General features: G+C 40.6%; 2 protein-coding genes across 12 annotated transcripts in view; one reads left to right on the top strand and one right to left on the bottom strand.

The window, feature by feature from the left end:
- The window catches only part of fgd4a (FYVE, RhoGEF and PH domain containing 4a), a 59,145-nt gene extending 56,104 nt beyond the window's left edge, over positions 1-3,041 (top strand). For all 10 annotated transcript variants that reach the window (XM_086162565.1, XM_086162568.1, XM_086162569.1 and 7 more), the window contains one exon: positions 56-3,041. In XM_086162565.1, coding sequence (XP_086018691.1) covers positions 56-319 — 264 coding nt within the window. In that variant the 3' untranslated portion in view covers positions 320-3,041. The remainder of the gene's footprint in view (positions 1-55) is intronic.
- On the bottom strand, positions 2,348-20,632 carry nup205 (nucleoporin 205). Of its 2 annotated transcripts, none has more exons than XM_086162560.1 (42): positions 20,492-20,632; positions 19,736-19,878; positions 19,465-19,636; positions 19,160-19,304; positions 18,905-19,064; positions 18,552-18,780; positions 18,240-18,404; positions 16,889-17,064; positions 16,643-16,759; positions 16,389-16,526; positions 15,401-15,551; positions 15,080-15,285; positions 14,733-14,915; positions 14,444-14,494; positions 13,698-13,907; positions 13,369-13,606; positions 13,074-13,263; positions 12,821-12,941; positions 12,337-12,418; positions 12,086-12,250; positions 11,826-11,950; positions 11,601-11,715; positions 11,286-11,432; positions 10,399-10,473; positions 10,118-10,275; positions 9,944-10,024; positions 9,618-9,809; positions 9,238-9,439; positions 8,716-8,814; positions 8,393-8,541; positions 8,118-8,309; positions 7,876-7,997; positions 7,658-7,790; positions 7,202-7,328; positions 7,010-7,083; positions 6,621-6,749; positions 5,994-6,120; positions 5,605-5,777; positions 4,633-4,762; positions 4,375-4,503; positions 3,772-3,848; positions 2,348-3,407 (listed from the first exon to the last, which is right to left on the bottom strand). In XM_086162560.1, exons 1-42 carry the CDS (start codon positions 20,517-20,519, stop codon positions 3,255-3,257), a joined length of 5,979 nt encoding a protein of 1,992 aa, XP_086018686.1. In that variant the 5' UTR covers positions 20,520-20,632; the 3' UTR covers positions 2,348-3,254. The 2 variants fall into 2 exon arrangements, with proteins under 2 accessions (XP_086018686.1, XP_086018687.1); XM_086162561.1 differs by having other exon boundaries at positions 8,393-8,538.
- Positions 20,633-20,897: the final 265 nt, after the last annotated feature.

Here is a 20,897-nt window from a genome sequence, read left to right as displayed (position 1 = left end):
GAATGGCAGATGTTGAATCGCAGAGCATTCAAATTTCAAATTTCCATCTCTACAGGATGTGAAGGCCCAGTGTACCATACCCCTCCTTGGCTATTCAGTGGACGACAGCGCCCGACCAACGGACCCTCCGGCCAGCTTCCGGCTCTCCCAGTCAAAGTCTGTGCACAACTTCGCCGCTGATTCAGAGGATCTCAAGCAGCGGTGGCTGAAAGTAATTCGAGTAGCAGTGAAAGGGGAGGTGCCAGAGTGCCCACGGACCAACGGCGCCAACATAACGGACAACAACAACACACAAGAGGCAGTAGCTGACAGCACATAAGGGCGTGTGCAAGTGAAGTGTAGTTAGATGGTCGGAGAAAGGCAGGATGTGTTGATGTAAACAGTAGAGATCCACACTGTCCCCACTGACCTTTTGTAAAAGTCACAGTGGAAATGAGTGCTGGAGCACCCGGTTCTCCCCTCCTCTGATTCCGTCTTCCTTCTTGGATCATCATTTAAACCCAGATGATAGAGCCATGCTGGATTGCTAAAAGGCATGTCTGGTACAATCGACACTCAAGGGGATTGTTTCCATGTCATCGAAACGGAGAAATTAAAAGGAACACCTCACATCGACTCCTAAGAAAATGAACTGTCAGAAACTTACCAACTACCCCAGTCAGGATGTGAATCTGCCATCTCCAATTTAGCTTGATGTACCTTTACAGTATAGTTTTTTTTTTTTTTTCTTTTTGTAAAAGAATAATGTGTTTTTTTGCTGCACAGGTATCCGAAGTGTACCATGTTTTGATAAAAGAAAATTTGAGAAGAGTAATTACAGTACAAAACTGAGCATATACTTTCATTCCGCATTGAAAATGTTGTGCTCACTGTTGAGGCCTGTTTACCTGTTGAAACGTTCATGTCATCTTCATGTGTGTTTCTTCTTGGACATTAAATATTAGCAAGTCAATCAAATTAATAAGATGCTGTGCTGCTGGTTGAGCCAAACATGTCAATTTGGTAACGCTTTTCTCATCTCTATCTTGCAGTTGATATTGCCATAATGATATAGTGACTCGATCACAATGCAGTAAATTCCCTGGACATACAACCGCGAAATACTTTAGTAATACTTTGTATTCCTAGGTTTTGGCTCAAATTTAAAGGAGCTAGCAGTTTTAATAAACAAAGTAAATTTGTCTTTTCAATTAGCAATGTTGTAAATAAACACTCTGGTAATTAGTTGCCTGAAGTGGATTATACTCAAAATTGTCTGAAATACTTTTAGCCTACCGAACATAAATGGTGTAACCAACGTAATATAATGCAGTTGACTGGGTATACTAATTAAAACCTAGCGTCAATCAAAACTAAATATCGCTAACTTGGAAGTCAGAATTGCTGTTGGAGCTTTATGGTTGCATCACTTTAGAATGTAATAGCATGACAAATGATGTGACTGCTGAATCTACAAATTGTGACTTCTTTATATAGTGAGGAGAAGCACCTGAAACAGTCAAGAAAATGACAAAAACTCCATAATCTCAAGTAATGTAATGTAACAGGACTCTTACATCACCTGTTTCCAAAAGCCTAGCTCTATTCCTTTCATCAGCACTTGAACTGAACTGCAGTGCTAGCCCACCTCTTACTACCCTCGTGCAAAATTTCAGGTGCTGAATTTATACAGCTTAAAAAAAAGCCTGAAAGAACGGTTGCTATGGAAAGATGCAGTTCCATCTAGTGTTTTGGGTTATTGCCCATAGGTGGATATTAAGTAGTTTGGTCCCAACTCCAGGCATCCCCTGTTCTATCAAAACCTATTATGTACTGAATACAATGTATAAATTTAATTCACCACATCCCTGAGAATAATCCCCAGAAAAGTTCCCTGGAGTCACAGCAGACAGTGTCAAATTGGTTTCAAAGACTGAGTAGCATTCTCCATAAGTAAATTGACTCTTTCATGTAAAAATAATTGAAATAGAACATTAGGCAAGTAGCTAAAATTTTGTAGAAACAGTATATTGCTGTCCGATTAACTCTGGCACCTATACTGGACCGTGTGTGTTCTAATCAAGCATCAGTCCAGATGCAGGACTGAGGACTAAGAGTTCAGGACGTTCATGTTGCCATGAAGAGACAAGTTTGCTGCCCGAGTGGGGAGTGTTTTTTTTATGCAAATGCACAATCAGACATTGCAACCTGGTGCAAGAAATGTATATGTGATTTTAATGCTGTAATTAAGTTTTATTTAAGCTAATTTATATAGTGTGACCCATAAGTATGGCGAGCATGATCCATGGAAGTAGCACAAGTTTGTTTTTCCCTTGCTATCAGATAAGTGGAATAGGTAGTTTTTCTAAAAAAAAAAAATGTTTTCCAATGACTCATCAAACATGTCACGGTGGTTCTCCGGTGTTACAGTCATGCTGCACAGACTATAGCACAGAGGGTTTTATGTGCCTATACTTTTCCAATGTGTTCACTCCTGTGGTCCCATTTTTGGAGTCAACCTGTGCTCAGTACTGATGCTCATTCCCCATTTAAAGTTTCAATTAAAAAAAATAAAAAGGTTCGTTATTGTTAGTTTGTTAATGAAAATTGGACTGTATCAACAACTTGCCTGTATCATGAGTGAAAACAGTCAAGGTTTGTTTGTCAGACATTGTGATGCTACTTTCACATTGAAAGGTCATGCGTCAATTTCTACTTTCACCTCCGGTTATGCATTTCTCATGATTCATCCCTGCTTGCATATTAAAGAAAAAGCTGAATTCATATATTGCTGTTGCAACTGTGCACAATGAATACTAAAAAAAAAAAACTGTCAGTATGTGATCTGGAAGTCAGAGCAACAAAAAACATAAAGAACTTATCAAAAAAGTCATAGACAACTATATTTATTGATGCACTTTATATCGTTTGTCGGTGTGCAAGGTAGACAAGTATTTTTGGCAGTTTTAGAAAAACGTTTATTTGTACTAAAGAACAAAAAACACGAATCAAACAAGACCAGAATTCTCATCAAGTACATATTAAAGTGTTCTGTATCTTCTCATTGTCTAAGGAATGGTTTTTGCAAAGTGGAAATCACCACATGTTGAAATGATGATTGAATTAATAAAAATACAAGATTTCATTAAAAGAAACCAATTGACATTGCCAGTAGGGGTCGAACTGACTGAGGGTTGTATTTCTGAAAAAAATTTAAGTGACGATAAGCTCCGCAAAAAAAAAATAGGAGCGACTCAGAATTTGACTGGTTAATCTCAGCTTTTGGGTTGTCGGAGCAGGCCACGGATCCGGCGGACAAGAGCCTGGATAAACGTGAACCGGGAACGAACTTGGCTGTACAGGCCCTCAACCTCCACCAGCTTCCTCTGCAGGCCCTCCCCAAAACCAGCTGCCATGTCACTTCTCAGCTACAAGACAAAACATAAATAAATCAAACAATGTTCAAGTGGCTCTTTGAAAGCTAAACTTTTTTCAAAAGAAAAATCGTTTTCCCTTCTGGGTCATATATTCCATAGCATCAAGTACCTAATTCAGCTAGAACTATTAACTTCTTAATCTTAATCCATCCTTATATATCTGACCGATTTAGGTCGCCCAAGAAGCACAATGTCTGTAGTTCTGGCAAAAAATATTCAAAAATTACAGTTTTTTTTTAATGAAAAACAGGTGTGACTATCAGAGGAAAGAATATTTACAAATAAATGACAACCACAGTCGCATCTAATAGTGTAGTATGAAGTTTCTGGTAGCAGGTCGACAGCTGTTTCTTACCAGGTCCAAGTCCTGCTGACTGACGCGGGACAGAACGAGTCCACGGCCTCCAGTTGTCTGCAAACCTCCAAAAGAGTCTGAAGGAGCAAACATAACCTTTCAATTTTAAAAACCATTGGACCATGAATGATTTGCTAGATTAACAGCTGAATGCAAAGTCACTCATGTAATTGGAGTTATACATTGGTATCTCTGATGAATGAAACTTCTGTTTATAGATTTTGCTCTCCAAGAATTCTCAAAATATATGGCTCTGTCACGCAAAACGAGGTGGCTTTTTACGGTCTGTAAATATTCATATTTCTATCTGCAGTAAGTGTGTGATAAGAGCAAACACAATAAAAGGTGAATGAACAAAAACACAGAATTTGCAAAGCCTATCAAGGTGCATGAGTGGCTTCAGATTCTGGTTATGTTTTTCATGTTAGGTGCCACTGGCTTAGAAAACCTGACTGAAAATTAAATAGTGTGGCTCAAACTAAAAAACCTGTTTTGGGCCTACTTTTTGCACACGCCGCAGAAATTGATTGAGTGTTGAGGAAATTAGTCATCAAGAATCTACAGGGACAACATAATGTCTGAGGTGTTTTCACATCTGCTCACCATCTGTGAGGTGTGATCTGTGTAAATTGTCCACAGGCAGCAGCGATTCCTTGGGGTCAGTGGGTGTGCAGTGCGAAAGGTAGTACTCCAGATGGCGCCACAGAACAAACAAACACGTCTCAATGATATCTGGGGACGTGGGTCAAGGTATTTGGTAGCCATTTGGTTAAAGAGACAAGCTGGCAGAACATGTTGCAGACTAGAATGTGAGTGATTTTTTACTTAAAAGAAATTTCTGTGACCATCAATCAAGGATACAAAAGTAGAGGGCGAGCAACTTGGCTCTATTGTTGATGAGCTGGATGAGTCGCCTCTTTGACAGAAGGCTCCTCTGGACTGACGAGAGTTTCTCCACACCTCCTGGGCCGGTTACCAAGCCTTGGCACAACTATAAACAAAGATGGTTTCACGCATGAACTATTAAAGAGCTGTTAAAAAACACAAAGTATTGTTATTTCTTTAAAAACGCTACTATTGTTTTACTAGCGCAGTACATGCTCGGCTGATGACATAGAGGTTGCTCGTGTTAACTTTGGCTTTCTGCTAGTGTTGACTCTCGCTTGGTATGGTATAATGCCACATTGTGCTGTTTTTGGGTGTAATTTCCAGTAGAAGGAGAAACAAAGGGACAGATGCTAATCTACACAGCTTTCCACAACTTCCTAAGGATCCGTGGCAGTGTTCTCCACCCTTCTCTGCGGATGCATTTAGCCAAGCTCTCTCTCTGGTAGCGTGGCAATGGAGTTGCCACCTGCACACCATTGACTTTTGCAGACTCTTGCCACTTCGTCTTTCTTGGGTTGGGATGGGTTGCACAAAACACATTTTTTTGCACCGTATGGTAAAATGAATGGGACTGAGCCCAGGTCAACGTTGTGACATCATTACCAAGACAGCGTTGCGATACAACAATGGCGGCCTACGAGTGAAAAGTTTTTACAATTTGAAGATATGTTGAGATATTTTATTATTGTTTTTATGTAGCTTATGCAAATATAACACCTGATCCATATAACAATGTGGATCTTGGTAACGGGGGGTATCCCTTTAAATAAAAAGACCATTTGTGTTTGTTACTTTTCATTACTAATAAAATTTTCAAGAGAATTATTTTCTCCAGAAAATAGAGGGTGCAACCTAATTTACTATGTCTAGATAAACATTGGGAGAGAGAATATGAAGAACATTGAAAAGGCAGCAAATTGTTGGGACTTCCTCTGACATCATTACCTCTTTGAGTTCTTCTGGTGGCAGCTGATCCAGGCTCTGCAGTTTAACCAGGTTCTGTCTATGAATCTGATGAAAGTGGTGGAAGTCAGCAGCGCTGTTCTTCAGCAGGTACAGAATCAGGCCCAGGCTGGGTGCCCGGGAGTACGCCATCAATGGCACAGTGGATGACAACTCTAAAAAAAAATATATATATATATATATATATATATATATATATATATAATATAATCAGGGCAACACTTTGGTCACAGAGGAGCTGGTGGTGACAGCTAGGTGCCTCAGGAGGTCCTTGATTTACAGTATACTGTGCATTTCCAAAGACTATAAAGCAAATGAGGTGTTGAACACATTTTACTCTTCATCTTAAAGACGGGTAGAGTATGACCCACCTGACCGGCCTCCATCCCGGCCAGCTGGCTCACTGCAGGAAGGGCTGAAGAGGCAGATGCTGAACTGTGCCTGGGCAGAGCTCTGTAGCAGCAGAGTCTGGCAGTACTCCATAATGTTCGCACAAACCTGAGGACAGAGCATACAACTCTAATAAATTACAATGTCGACATATCTGAATATATGCATTGCTTGTCCTGAGCTGGTATTGTATCATTGTGACTTTATTGACATTCACTTAAATACCTGACCTGGGCTATACTGACTGACTTTCTGGATTATCAGTGGGAGACTAGCCTTTTCATAGTGTTCTCTTTCTGGAGGGACAGGGAAAAAAAGGGTTCATAGTCCAGTTTGTTTGGGTGGAGACTTACAGTTAAGCTAATAAATCTAGGGGCTAGCTGAGCTAAACTCAAAACAGGAAGCAAAGAGTAATAGTGACCAGGGTCTCAGGAATCCAAACGAGAGAGCTGATCTGATTACAGCCTTCTTTCAGAGAGGCATGACTTATTTTCAATTTTGAAAAAAAATACATAAAAATCATGAAGAGAACATTCAAATGACAGTAGAGCTTACAGGGTTTACCTTTGATTTGTTTGATTTGTTAGTGTTTATAAAAAGTCAATAACCTGTTGCATGGCCACTTCCATCTCCTCCCGTCGCTCTGCTGAGTCTTCAGGTGCTGCAAACTCTGCCTGTTTCAACAACCTCTCACGTTCACTCCCTGCCAGACGGCTAAGCAGGGACATACAAAGACGCTAGAAAAAAAAATATACAGCATGCAATTGTCACAAAAAGAGTAGAAGGGTGAGAATTCAGCTGGAAAATTGATAAAATTGACAAAGAAAGATATGCAAGAGTCAAGACAGGATATATGTATTATAATATGCTTCTGACCATAATTGTGTGTATGTAAAAGTGACTGGCAAGTGGCGCTAAATCTCTTTGGATGAACCTAAATTTGGTTGTCAGTGGATGAGACACACACACACACACAAAAGCTCACAAGTGATCAAACCTGGAATCTGTTAATGTGACCCTGGAACTCCATGAGAGCAGCACCATTGATCTCCCCACCCATCTCAAGGGCCCCTAAAAGACACATTTGAGCAGTCAGGTGTGCTGGTATGTGATTCACTGTAGAGAAAGCTTTGCGGTGCAAAGGGTAAAATATAAACAAAAATTGAAGAAGATTTGACTATTTTTGTACCTGGCAATGCTGTCTTGCTTATTATACCAGTGAGAAAAGACAGCTCCTGCAGAGCTCCCATGCTGAGCTCCTGACAGCGCAGCAGGGTCTGAATGGTGTCTCCATGGACAATTAGCCACTGGAGGACCTAAAGAAACGGATTATAACAAAAAAAAAAATTAATTGATTAAAAAAAAATTAATAATAATAAAAATTCAACACAGCAGCCATGTCCCCTTCCCTAAACACTGATAGAAATCAAAAGTATTCAGAGAATCAATGTAAAAACTACGACTAAGTAGCGCATAATCAAAAAAATACCTATCTGCATTACCCCAAATGATGCATGAATATCAGTGGCAATTGATTTTTTAATAACTTACAGAGGAGGATGCCTTGTGCAAATGTAAATCATTTTGAAAATATACATTGGGAAAAAAAAAATGAAGAAATTAGTTAAATAGTTTCTGTGTTTACCTGTGCTGCCCCCTGCTGGTGATTTACAGTGCTAGAGGTCAAGATGACCTGGAAGAGCCTCAGGGCAGGGAGAAGAATCTGCCTGTAGCGTTCCATAGGGCTGGGGATGAAACCTGACGGGTCACGCATCATCCTGTAGCCCAAACACATGACAAACATTATAAAATGAAACAAGGCACTTAAAATGTGTTTTCTCTTCCCTCTTTTCTCTATCATACCTGTGGGCATCACTGTCCGGCACCATGTCAAAGACCTGACACTCAATCAGCTGAGTGACCAGTCCGCAGCGTAGTAGCTCCACCGCTCCTTGGCCTGTCTTGGCCACACGTGTCAGCAGAGCCTAAAAAAAAATAATAATAATAAAAAAAAAATTCTGCTGGGAATCTATTCTTGGTCTTTGAAACATGTAAACATGTAACGTGTAGAAGGGGTCAACTGTCAACATTGAAAGGCTCCCCACCATCTTGCTCTCGTAGCTGTAGAGTGGTTTGAGGAGGGGAGGCTGAGGTGTGAGCAGGCTCTGTAGGGCCCGGTCATCCTGTCTCAGGCTGTCCACTATAGACCGCAGGTAGCCACTGTTGCAGACGTACACCAGCCACTGGTTCTGACGATCTATGGACATAATTCTGTCCAGCACAGCCAGGGCTAGCATCTGTTATCAGAGGTAAGAGGAGGATCACAAACCAAGTACTGAGAGTAAAACCCAGTCTCAGAAGCAAACACATTTGCTCTTACCCTGCTAATTTCATGGCCGTCACAGGCGTCCCTGCACACCACTTCCATGAGCGCTTTACCATAGCTTTCAATTATAGTGAGGTTCTCTCTCTGCAGTTTGGAGAACCCATCTTCAGGGACTGTGAGACGCTCCCACATAGCCTTTCCTGCTGTTGTACCAGAGAGCAAGAGGAATGTATCATCAGACCAGGCAATGTGTGTGTTCCTTTAAAGTTAATAATACGTCAGTATAAAAGTGACAAAATCTGAAATTACTGTTTAGTATTGCTCTGCATTGTCACAGCCAAGCACATTTATTTCTTCCTATCATTTCCATATTGTACCTGTCTGCAGAGTGTCAGGCTCCTCAGGCTTCTGGGCAATCTGAAGGTAGTACAGCAGAGAGCCATACAGGTGTGCACGTAGACGCTGGTATCCACCTCCTGAAAGCACAATAGGCAAGGACGCATTGCAGGTCTTAATCAGACAAAGTTCAAGATTGTCAGTGATGTTCTGAGATTAGTCATTCAGAGCATATTAATGGTCATTTTTGAAGAGTTAGCAGCCCCCACCCCCAAAAACCCATTAGTTGCTCTTTTTCTTTGGTCAGCTTCAGTGAACTACAGCAGACCAGCAATCATAATCATAATCTAGACCCGCCCAAAAACTTGGCAGTTATATTCGGAAACTCCACATAGGTAATAAGAACTGAAGAAGCCTCTCGGATGAGGGGTGAAATGTCTTCAAGTGTAGAAATTCAAGTCCAGTTGCCAAGACAAGCAGATTTCGACAGGACTTTTGAATGAAAACACACTAACCATGACAATGTCAGTTTATGAATGAGATAGTTAGACAATAGGACATACCAGTGCAAAGGATGAAGTCCAACAGCTTACGAAGTATCAAGTGCAGGGAAGAGTTGGCTATGGAGGCAAAACCGGATGATGCCTCTAACCCTTGACCTTGTTGCTGCTCAGTCATTATTGATTGGCTGAGGTGGGCAGTGAGCGTAAATACAGCCCCAGCAACGACGGGCATCAGTTCTTCTGCTGCATCTTGAGATAACACCTAGATAGAGAAGTTAAACGGTAGATTCATTCCAGATAATGCTTTTATGGTTAGATTTATTTGATTCACGAATAAGCATTGAATTAAATGGTAACATTCAAAAATCTTTATGATTAAAAACAAAAGTTCTAGTAGCTCAAAGTTGATCGACATATTACATTAAATCCAGTCCACTAACCTTATCGCAGAGGTCTAGCAGCAAGTCCCGGATGATAAGCTGTCTATCATCAACAGGTATGAGATCAGCAGGGCAGGCAGTTAGCAGGGTCTCCACCAGGCTCCTCCATGACTGCAGAGCATGTCTCTTCGCATTTAAGCTGCGACGGACCCGGTTACGCTCCACCACCTGCTGCAGGATTGAGTTCACCTCCTACGAATATACGTCATGAGTCAGAGGAGACTAGTTAAATAAATTTTAGTCAACACATGATGCTTATTCCAGACTTAAAACACATGCTGGAAAGGGGACAATACATAAAACCAGATTCATTAGCTCCAGCTCACCTCCATCAAAAGGGGTCTTTGTCCAATGGCTGCCATTCCTTGCAGTGCATTCACCTCGGCAACCAATACTCGATGAAGCAACTGAAAGCGAAAATAGTGTATCAAAATATATGGGTCCATTTTGAAAAGAGGGGAAAAAAAATAATAAATTGAAAAGTGAACCCTAAAACCTACCTTAACATTGCACACAGTGTGTCCTTGCTCATTAACATGTTCGCAGTTGGAGATGACCTGTTCTATTTGAGTACGCTCAAAAAAGTCCAGCTGCAGCAGCTCTGGCATATCCTGACTGAAATCTATGGCATCCAGCACGCTTAGCAACTTCCTGCGCACTGATGGCAACATGGAAGACAAGTAAAGGAAACATTAATTACAGCTTTCAATGAAATGGGGACAAAATGGCCAACACTGATGGTATTAGATCATCAACAATTTGTTGAGATGATGGTCCAAACCTTTTGAAACAGCATCAAAATGCAGGAAACCGCTGACTAATCGTGTCTCTTCCTCCATACCTGATTCTCCATCAACTAAGAAAAAGATATAAAACAATGTGTCTCTTTGACTTTGGGCATGAAAGGTAGAGTGCTGGTGGGTTTTGACAAACAATGATTGTTAAAACACCCATTATCAATAAATATGATGATCTGTTCTCTAATGGAACATTAATGATGATGCCTTAAAGATAAGACACCTCCCATGACAGAACCTTAAGAGTTTGTTCACATTTTTAACCTGACTCAATGCATCATGGAGATAAAACGCAAAATATAAAAGGTTGAATGGTTTTGAACTCAATGCATCAATATCAGCTTTAGGTTTTACTCTGGTGACTATTAGTGATAATTGAAAGGTATATTCTTCCCCTTTGGCATTAAAACTCAAATGATTAATCCTTCAGTCAAATGAATTTTTTGCAAAGAAAATAAAGAAATTCCGTTAAGATTTTCGGGGAGGTCGCTCTTTCAAGGAATGGGAGCTAAAACCCACAGACAAATGGGGGCAGCGTGGTAAGTCCCTGGTTTGATTTCTGAGCTCAGTCTTGTCTGTCATTGTGTTGTTTAGCAAGAAACTGAACTTCTTACTGCCCTACTCAATGCTTTAACTAATGCGGAAAACATTTTTCACAAGGGATTAATAAAGTGTAAAACAAAAATATAATGTTGCTGCTGGCAGAGACTACTTTTTAATCTCAGACCAACATTCACATGTCATACGCAACGTTTCTGATTTCATATTGTTACAGCACAAAAATTCAGAGACTGATTAACCTCAGATACAAATGGTCAGATCTTGACCTTCTTAAGTATCTAAACAAAACACCTTTAGACCAGAAACATACTATGCTGAGTGTGGGGCTGGTCATCTAGCAGCAGGTTGACAAGGCGCTGCGTATGTGAATGCTGACGGTTCAGTGATGTCACCCTCAACTCAATTGCTGCTGTTTTCATAAGCCAGGACATCTGTGAGAGAGCAGCAATCTGGTTTCCTGAGGAGAAAAGTGGAAAAAATTATGCAGCTTCATTCAGTGTTTGTCAATCCTGTCATTTACTTAAATGTGTATTTAAAATACATATTTAAAAGGAACAATTTGCGTTCATAATTTATTTCATCATCTTGTTCTCAATGTCATATTTTCAGTCATTTGTAGGCTCACCAGGCAGCATGAAGGGCATATGCTGCAGATGAGAGAACAAGAAATCTTCACTGGTCCTCAAATAGCGCATGGTGGGTCCCGATGTGTCTGAGCAGGCACACAACTGATAGATAACCTGTGCCAGACACAAGGACGAACATTTTGTATTTGGGGTTCACAATCACAATTAACATCTGTTAGTATTGTAAAGCATGACATTCTAACTTAAAGGATAAGGCAGCAGACCTGGTAGCAGAGCTCAGCCAGGTGTGGGGCCTGGCATGTGAGCAAAGGTCCTGATCTCTTCTCAGTGCCTCTCTGAAGCAGGCTCAAGATGGCATGCAAGCAGCTCCGTGGACATCCTAACACACCTGCAACATACAGCCAACAGTGAAAAGTCAGTAACTGCCACTGTTGTATCTGGACCCTCTCTATCCGACAGAGGCCAAATAAATGCCCGAAAGCCTTCCATATACACAAGTCTGTTGGTAAGCTCGTGGTCTGACCTGGATCCTGGAGGTTGGTGGAGGACACAGGCTTCTTGACTTCATAACCCAGCAGATAAAGAGCCAGATTTGGAGTTTTTAGTTCCAAGGAAGTGATGAGAAGGTTCAGGATATGAATCTGGGTCTCATGACGGATTCTTGACACCTTCTTTTGTGAGTCAGAGTCTGGAAAGTAACAGGTTATGGCACTGAATTCGAGTTTGAAAGTTCTGAGAGAGGCAAATGTTTCAAAAAGCAATATAGACACTCACCATCTCCTTTCTCTGTAACTTCCTCTGCATCTTCATTTTCCAGACACTCCACAAAGCCTGCCATCAGCTTCTCACTGATAACCTAAGAGGCAGGGACAAGTTTCCACCTCATTTTAATGACTCTAAACAATGCTTGGTAAAATTGCATAGCTTATAAATCCACAAGGTTTCTCATAATTCCTGAATGTACACTGAGATTTTTAAGTAAAAACAACAGCAATAGAATACAGGAAGGTATTATAACATTTACAAATTAGCCAACTGCTGATACTGTTAGTCTATTTTTTCACTTTATCTCTTTTATTAATCAATGATTTTCTGACAACAAAGCAATGAGATATTTATTCAAAAAATTTTGCCATTAGAAAAAAAAATGTCTATTAGCTGTTTATCCAACTTTAGTCTAAGTAGAATCCACATGTCCAAGGGTGCTTAATATGTTACGTATGTTCTCAATAGGTAGCTTTTCCAGACCTAAGTTTACCTGATCATGTGTGAAATCTCCCACCAGCCTTATTTGAATATTGGGGTAGTTGGAGATGCGACGCAGGATCTTTGCACTCTGAAAAGCAGCCTCTGGGTTTGAACTGCTGTGGCAAAGATACCTGAGCCGGAAGATTAAATATGAAATTACTCTAGGCCATCAAATAATTTCTTACTTTAAACATGACATTCATGAGAGAAACCCAACTCCTGGGTGAAATTCATAATATGCTGCAAGATCTTGGGGTTCATACCTGGCAATATTGACTATGTGGTCTGCCCGGCGGGTTTGCGGACTGACACCCTGTAGAAGCTGCTCTAACGGGGAAACCAGCAAAGATGACTGGCTCTCTCTGAGGAGATCCATGAAGAGCTGCTCTTTCTGCAGAGCCAAGTCAAGCAGGCACAGGCAGTGCAACACAGCCGACTCCATGTGCTCTTTTCCTGCAGGGGAGCGGATATAAAAATGTGGGTGAATGTGAGTGAACTAACAAATTCACTGACACTGAGCCTTTCTTTCACTGAGATTATTCAAAAGGGTCTTCTCACCTGGGAAGGGTGCGTACGCATCAAGCTGGCGTATGCCCTCCTCCAGCAGGCTGAGGCAGAGTGCCAACATGGGCGAGTCATTAAGTAAGTGAAACAAAATGTTGTGACCCGGTGGCTTGTCAGCAGGGAACTGCTCGCCCTGTAGTTCCACCACCTCCTGCACAAAGTCTGATGGCTGCGGCTCATAGTCCCGCAGCAGCTTGTGGAACACTTCCAAAGTGCAGTCGGCAATCTCCCACTGAAGACAATAGTAACTCAAATGTTGTGAGTGTGTAGATACAAAAGCAAACATAGTAATCCAGCCAGAGCTACTTGTCTTTAAGTCTTACCTTCTCAGCTGGACGTCGATACGCTCTGGTTGGAAAAGCAAGGAACACAGAGTCGCGCAGAAAGTTCAGGTAGGGCTGGAAACCTGGCACGCGTAGCCCTGCACCTAAATTGAGGGGGAGGCTGCTCTCAACCAACACGCTGATCAGATGGCAGAAGCCTTGTGTCAGAGGGTATTCCTCGCAGCTTGACTCAATCTCATTCAGCTCCACCTGGAAGAACAGGAAAAGGGTTGGAAAGTCATTAATCAAATGAATCAAATTCAGGACTTACAACCAAGAAAGGCCTTTAGCGTACAGACCTGGCCACAAAACAGATTTTGTAGAAAGTTTGTTTTGACACCAACTGACCAAAACCTCAACATCAGAAACAGCGATGTTAACTATTGACTGATTTAAACTGAACTGACAGGTAGCTCTGATTTATGTTTTTAAACATATCACTTTCAATTCAAAAGTCAAAACAAGGGAAAATGTTGATTTCTTTTGAAGGAGACTTCTTTGTGTGAAAAATTAAGACAATAACCTTATAAACATTTGAAAGCCATATCTACTGTCCATTCCGCACTTTAAAAGCACAATATACAAATGGAAAAAAAACTACTCATTTCATACAAACCCCCTTAAGGACAAGAAATTAATAATGGATTCAATATATAGCCACCATAGTGAAGATGATGATGACAGAAGTGATAATCACCCAATCATCATGGGATAATATACAAGACTTTACAAGCACATTCACTCACTTCAATCCCAGCCGCCTGCCTCTGTCCCGGGGCTCGCACTGTCTGGAGGATCTATGGTAGATAGATAAATAGAAAATATTGTTACTCTGCTTTGAACAACTGCACAACAGGATCTGGCTGTACATAAGCTGTAATTGCAATAAAGGGATCAGAGATGAAGACTGAATGTTATATTAAAGTGGTACTTTGATAAAAAAATTAGTTCTCTATAGACTGACTTTCAATCATTATTGAGAGATCTATTATTCATATCAAAAATACTACAAATTATTCGTTCATGAAGGCAAACCTGTGTGTATTCCATTGACTGCCAGAGTGAGGCAGCAATTTCTGGAGATTTCCCAAAGGCAGCCAAGCAGTGCAGCAGCTCCGCTTTAAGAATCGGTGGAACGCTGCACTGAAGTAACCCCAGCATCACTACTACTGGAGTCCACTGGGGATGTTCACACAGCGCAAGACGAGCATTTTCACTCTGGAAAAAGAATATGAAAATGTCTAAAGAGAAAGGATATGACTGTCTTGAAACATTGTTAGCAATCTGCGCATGTAACAGACTCCATAGAAGCTGGACATAGGGAGCAATCAATCACCTTTGTAACTTTAACAACTTCACAACCACAATTATATGTGAATTACCCATATAATGATGTTGGTCAGTAATTGCAAAAATGAGGTGAGTCCTTCCAGCTCTTTTGGGGTGATTCCTCGTAGGGGTGGGTGGCGGTACTGAGCTGCATCTGGATTTGGAAGATCCCTTCGCAGGTTCTCATGATAAAGCATGAGAGAGTGAAACAAATGTTCCCAAGACACAGGGCTGCCAGATACTCCCTGGATGTTGTCACCTACATGTAGGTAAGATTGCTTTGTCTTCATTTGGATATGAGATACAAGCACCGCCATACATACTGAATCCCAAAAAAGGGTTACGTCATGCTCTGGAAACATTCTTTATCTTACTGTGTGTGGCTCCGTTGGTTTTAAGCAGGCTGAAGCAATAGTGGGCACACTGAGGACCATTGGCCAGACCTTTCAGCATGCGGAGATAGGGGATATAAAGGGTAGAGGGCAAAAGGTCTCCCATCTGACGCACAAACTTTGACAAAACCACCTGTATCAAAGCACAAGGAAAAGGAGAACCTGGGTGAACAACAGTATTGCCATATTAATTTCCTTAAAGTGCCAAGTTTCAGATGATGCCAAAAGTTTTATAAGCGGATCCGTCCTTCTTAACATTGTGGCACTGGCTTACAATTCCAATTTATTGTTTGAATGAATCACACTTCTACACAACCTCACACGCTCCTTTCCATCTCAGCAGTGAAACAAAGGTCGAAGCCCACAAATTTCATGAAATAATATCAAAGATAAAGTGGGACGACATAAGCATTTCTAAATATGGTTTCTTTTAACTGATTATATAGCTTGATTTATTTCAGACATATGCAAACATCCTTAATATTAACATGTCATATTGACATATTTAGTATGTAAAAAGAAGGGGGTAGGCATTGTGTGTTATATAAATTTAATGGTCTGCTGTAATACACAATTTTTCTCATTTTCACAAATGAGAATTGAATTGACTGTTTGGGGTTACTGAACACAAACATTTGCAGGGAAATAAATTTGGAACATGAATTATACAAAAAGTGAAAGTCTCCAGATTTGAAAATGAAATGTCCATGGGAAGGTGAGGCTTTCCAACAAGGTGCATTTCAAGGTGCAAAAGCTGTACAGTTTTTTCTACAGTTTTCAGATCAATCACACTTCAGGCTTCACTCTAAAATAAGGTTCCCTGATCAAAGCAGGGCATTAGGGATAATTGCCTGTCTGATGTAGAGCCCCAGTGCCTCTCTGCAGCAAAGGGACATAAAGTCCCTAGCAACTAGTTGAGGAAATAGTACATAAGTAACAGTAAATACAATAGAACTGAGACTGTTCTTACCTGTTTATGTGGAGGCCTTTGTAGAGCCATTCCCAGGTAGGATCCCTGCAGAGAGGTGTGTTGAAGAGACTCTGTGGGGCACCAATACTCCAGGGCAAGCTCCAATCCAAAAAGGTCTTTACTGTAAAATTCTCCTATCTGGGTGACAAGGACAGAAGCTGATTACTTTAATACTGAGCATCATTAAACATTTATGTTTGACAAAAACTGTTTTGTTCAATGTAAGATGGAAAATGAACATTATGAAGACTGACAAGCATCATGAGGTGGTCTAGATCCTTGCGCAATGATGTTGGAGGCTCATTTTCCATCTGTAAAGACATGTGCACCAGTCGGGCATCCTCATCAGCCCGGTTACGTAACTGCTTCACCTGTAAAGGTAGTATGAACATGAGGGAAAAAGTACATTCAAACTAATATGATAATGGATATAATTTTTTCCAAAACATAATACAATTGGTTCAAATTTATGTTCTAATGGTGTCTGTGCCATCACTCACCTTCATTGGCATTAGCGCCAGGAAGTCCGTTATAAGTGAATGGAGGCGACGGACATAAAATTCTTCCTGGGCAAAACTCTCACAGCCCAGCATCCCCTCCTTCATGAATAAGAAGACATCACCATTGACAGCCTGGTCAGCCAGAGCCTCATCTGCCTCAGTGAACTCAACAAGGGCTGCAAACAAACAAAAATCTTTCAGACATTGTGTTGCTATTGCTTAAAACAACTTACATCCTACTCATGGTTCCCGATCTTTGAATCAGTCGTTTCACACAACATTTTCAGCAATAGTCCAGATCGCCCGGCAGATTTAGTCACATCCACTGCAAACTATTCATCTACTAATCAATCAAAGCTAAAACAGATTTGATCAATTATTTTTTTGATGAATAGATTAAAAGACATTTTAAAAAAAAAAAGATGTTTTTTTTTTTTTTTATAGAAAACACCCCCAAAAAATAGCTTTCATAAAATTATTCAAACAATCCTTGTATAAAACATTATCATGTGATTATAAGATTTTAACCCACATCCCGCTATAAGTCACATTCAGTGAAAAATTTTGCAATTATTTCCAAAATTTACATTGTACACTGACCATGATTCTGCAGGCTGATCACTGATCAGTCCAAAATGGCTAACTGGAAGTAATACTTATCAGCCATTAAGTATTCTACAATCCTCCCCATTTTGAAGTCCAACAATTCTAACAGTCAGTGTCGTATTTAATCAGAACCTTGTAGAATATCCTATCATTAGCATTACCATCATTAAATAGAAAATTACCTGCTAATTCTTCCACTATCTGTAACAGGAAACTTGTTCAACTGTGAGAGGTTTTCTACATTATCATGAGGCATGAAAACCTCTTAATTTAATGCAAAGGTCCCCAAGCAAAAGGCTACTGGCCAGTACTGGTCCATGGGTCAAGAGACAGAATAAATGATGTTTCTTTTTCTCTCCCAATTACATCCATCTGTGCCTCTTGACACGTGTCAAGATGCCTGTCTGAGTCACATGACGTGTTATCGCAAAATTAGCGATCTAACGAAAGAGTAAAATATATATATATATATATATATATATATATATATATATATATATATATATATATATATATATATCAGTAATCAAAAAAAAAAGCTCAAGAGTTCACACTGATTCAGTACTATAATGATAATGTATTGTGTTGCTCAAGCCCTTTTTATTTGATTCATACTGGTCATGTTATTTTATACAGCTGTGTGAGTCAGCCACATCTTGAGGGCCAGTTGATTAAAATATTGTCTGACATCTGTGGCACAAAGAGGGTTGAGGCCGACAGCTAAATGAGTGTCCAAAAGTCTAACCTGAGCCTTGTGGTAATTGGGAGAGGACCCTCAGAGACAGAGCCCAGGCCAGCCGGCATACAGCCTGCAGACCAGGAAGCTTCCATGATGTGCTGTCCATCAGTCGACTGTGAACAGCAGACACATACTGTTTCTCTGTCAGGAGGGGCAGCGCCTGGAGGAGATCTGCAGAAACAACAGACAAACAACTCAGTATATGTGAAACAAAACCCGTGAATCTATAAAGAGACTCATAATAAAAAACTTTTATCATTTTTACACAAGCAAAAGACTTACAATCAAATTTCAATGGGACATAGAATATGTTCTCACCTTCTCGATCTTCAGTCCCCTGCTCAATGAAGCTGACATCCAAACAGTATAGCAATGCCATGACCAAGGCCAGGTTCACACTATCCAGTGAGCCATCAGCTTGAGCTGTCACTGTCTCTAGGTGGCTAATGAGAGCCAGAGTATCCTCTTTACTCAAAGGAGATTGGCAGGTCCATGAAAACAAGCTGTCTGCCAGGGCCTGTCTGCAATCTTTGATTAAATCAGAAACCTGTGGCCAAAAGCAATTCGTGGCACATTATCTCCTCTTCCGTAAGAACTTTGATATTGCTGCCAATTAATAGTAAATATGTGAACTTTACACAAACACACACACAAAACAAATCTGCTCTTACCTCCTTTCTATGTTTTTCATCACCCAAGCCTCGCTCCTTCTGCAGTCGTTCAAACTCTCGTGTTACACTAGTCTCCGATACCAGGGTCAAAATGCGTTTGGTCAAACCCTGACTCATCAGTTCATCAGTAAAATGCGTTGTCAAAGTGACGAGCTCTCCACTGAATTTGGAAAAAAAACCAAACACATATACCCCATGTCACATGCAAGTGAAAACAGAAAACAGAACATTAATAATATATTTCAACATCCTGACCTTAGTTCAAGTGTGAAAGTCTTTCCATGGCGTGACTGGATTAGTGTACGCAAAGAGTTTGCCACACAAAGCTTCCCATCCCAGTAGAGGAGCACAGCCACTAGCCCCCGGGTCAAACCTGGAAAATGTGACTGCTGTTGCTCCCCTGGAGATAAAAAAGGAGACATTCAAACCTTTTCTTAATTTTCATCTTCTTACATAATTTTATATATATTTATAATATGCAGATACTTCTGGAAGTCATGCTAGGCTTTGTCTGTGTGCAAGAGATTATTATAGATCAGTTACATATGTTTTCATCTTACCTGCCAAAAGAAGTTCGAGTGCTGCCAGCTCTCCAAGTTCAAATAAATCACTAAGGATGAAGGCCTCTGCCAGGAGTTGCTCTGGAAGAAGTCGTGACCCTTGCTGACCTTGGATAGCAATGCCTTCCGTGCTGGCTTTACGCACCTTCTCTCTCTGCTCTGCACTCTTTGGCTAGAAATAATAAAAAGACCAGGTAAACACATGTTCAAGTATACGATTAATAGGAAATGTGGGAGGGAGTGTGCGTAAACAGTCTGCTCAATGTCTCACCGGGTTTTTAAATAGAGACAGAAAGTGTGGTTTGTGTTTTTTGAGCTGCAGGTCGAGGATGTGGACGCTCTCTGGCTGTCTCCTCATCACAGCCCCATGCACTGTCTCCCATAGTTCCTTCAGTGGGCCCCAGAGACTAGCTCCTGGGGAAAGGGGAAGGGAAAGGGTAAATTGAGGTTTGAAGGCATTATCTCATCACATCCACCAGCACATTTTACAGAACCATGTATGGATCTGTGTTCTTCGCACATAGACAAGGTTTACATTATATTTTTTCATCATCACCATTCCCTCATAATTTAAAAATAATAAATAATAACATTTAAATTGCCGTTTAAAAAAAAAAAAGGTCAGGAGATACTGTCTAACGATCATTACAGTGATTCTAGTCAGTTTCGTTTCCTTTCGTGACGACGTCACTATTAAATAAATAAACAAACAAACTTGAGAGTTAGACGACAGGTCAATAGTATAGCATATATTTACAGTGTGACCGAGATGACCATAAATAAGGGCATTATGTGCCGACCAAATACAGAAAACGACTTTGGCATCCAATCGTTAACCTGTCGGCTAGGTTACGTTAGCCTTGTAGCCAGAGCCTGACTAGGTGTGAGCCATCCCATGTGTTAGACACATTTGAAACATAACAAGCGTAATTTGGAGACTATTGTGTATCTGGTAATTTGTGACAGAATATTCAGTAAAGACAGACAGAAAGTAATTCAATAGTTCGTCGAAAAATGTGGGTCATACCCGAATTTACCGCCATCTGCAACGCCATGATACACTCAGGAAAACGGATTGAATGTTGGCTCGTGCCGGTGTAAATCTTTTTCAAAACATTGAAGTTTCATTTACGTCATGTTGTCATTTTCTGCTAAACAAATATGTAGCAGCTGTAAATTAACGTGGGGACTGGTTGACAGAGACAGCCAATCCTTTAAAACACTGCCTCGAAACCATGCAATCTATTCAGGCAAAATCCTTGGGAACCCCCATGCACACACGCATACACACTAAGCTGGGAATTGTAGTCTTTTTGTCCACGTCTCTGAGAATAATTTAAAATTATTTGTGTGCACTAGCTTCTGGCAATTGGTCAAATCTAGAACAAGATAACAATAGTATTTCTTTATCTTATTTTTTGTGTGTGTTTTTT

The sequence above is a fragment of the Fistularia commersonii genome, chromosome 17 (assembly GCF_037954325.1).
Source record: "Fistularia commersonii isolate RoL2024-O1a breed Wild chromosome 17, RoL_Fcom_v1.0, whole genome shotgun sequence".
NCBI classification, from domain to species: domain Eukaryota; kingdom Metazoa; phylum Chordata; class Actinopteri; order Syngnathiformes; family Fistulariidae; genus Fistularia; species Fistularia commersonii.
Note: the sequence above shows the minus strand (reverse complement) of the source record. Positions and strands in the feature narration are given on the sequence as shown.

What these genes read in the sequence shown, in the direction of transcription:
- nup205 (XM_086162560.1), bottom strand. Translation starts at nt 20,519, where the DNA reads ATGGCGTTGCAGATGGCGGTAAATTCGG. An exon ending in TGTCTCTATTTAAAAACCCG is followed by an intron (nt 19,637 to 19,735) that starts GTGAGACATTGA and finishes TATTATTTCTAG; the next exon opens with CCAAAGAGTGCAGAGCAGAG. An exon ending in AGTTACAGAGAAAGGAGATG is followed by an intron (nt 12,251 to 12,336) that starts GTGAGTGTCTAT and finishes GTTACTTTCCAG; the next exon opens with ACTCTGACTCACAAAAGAAG.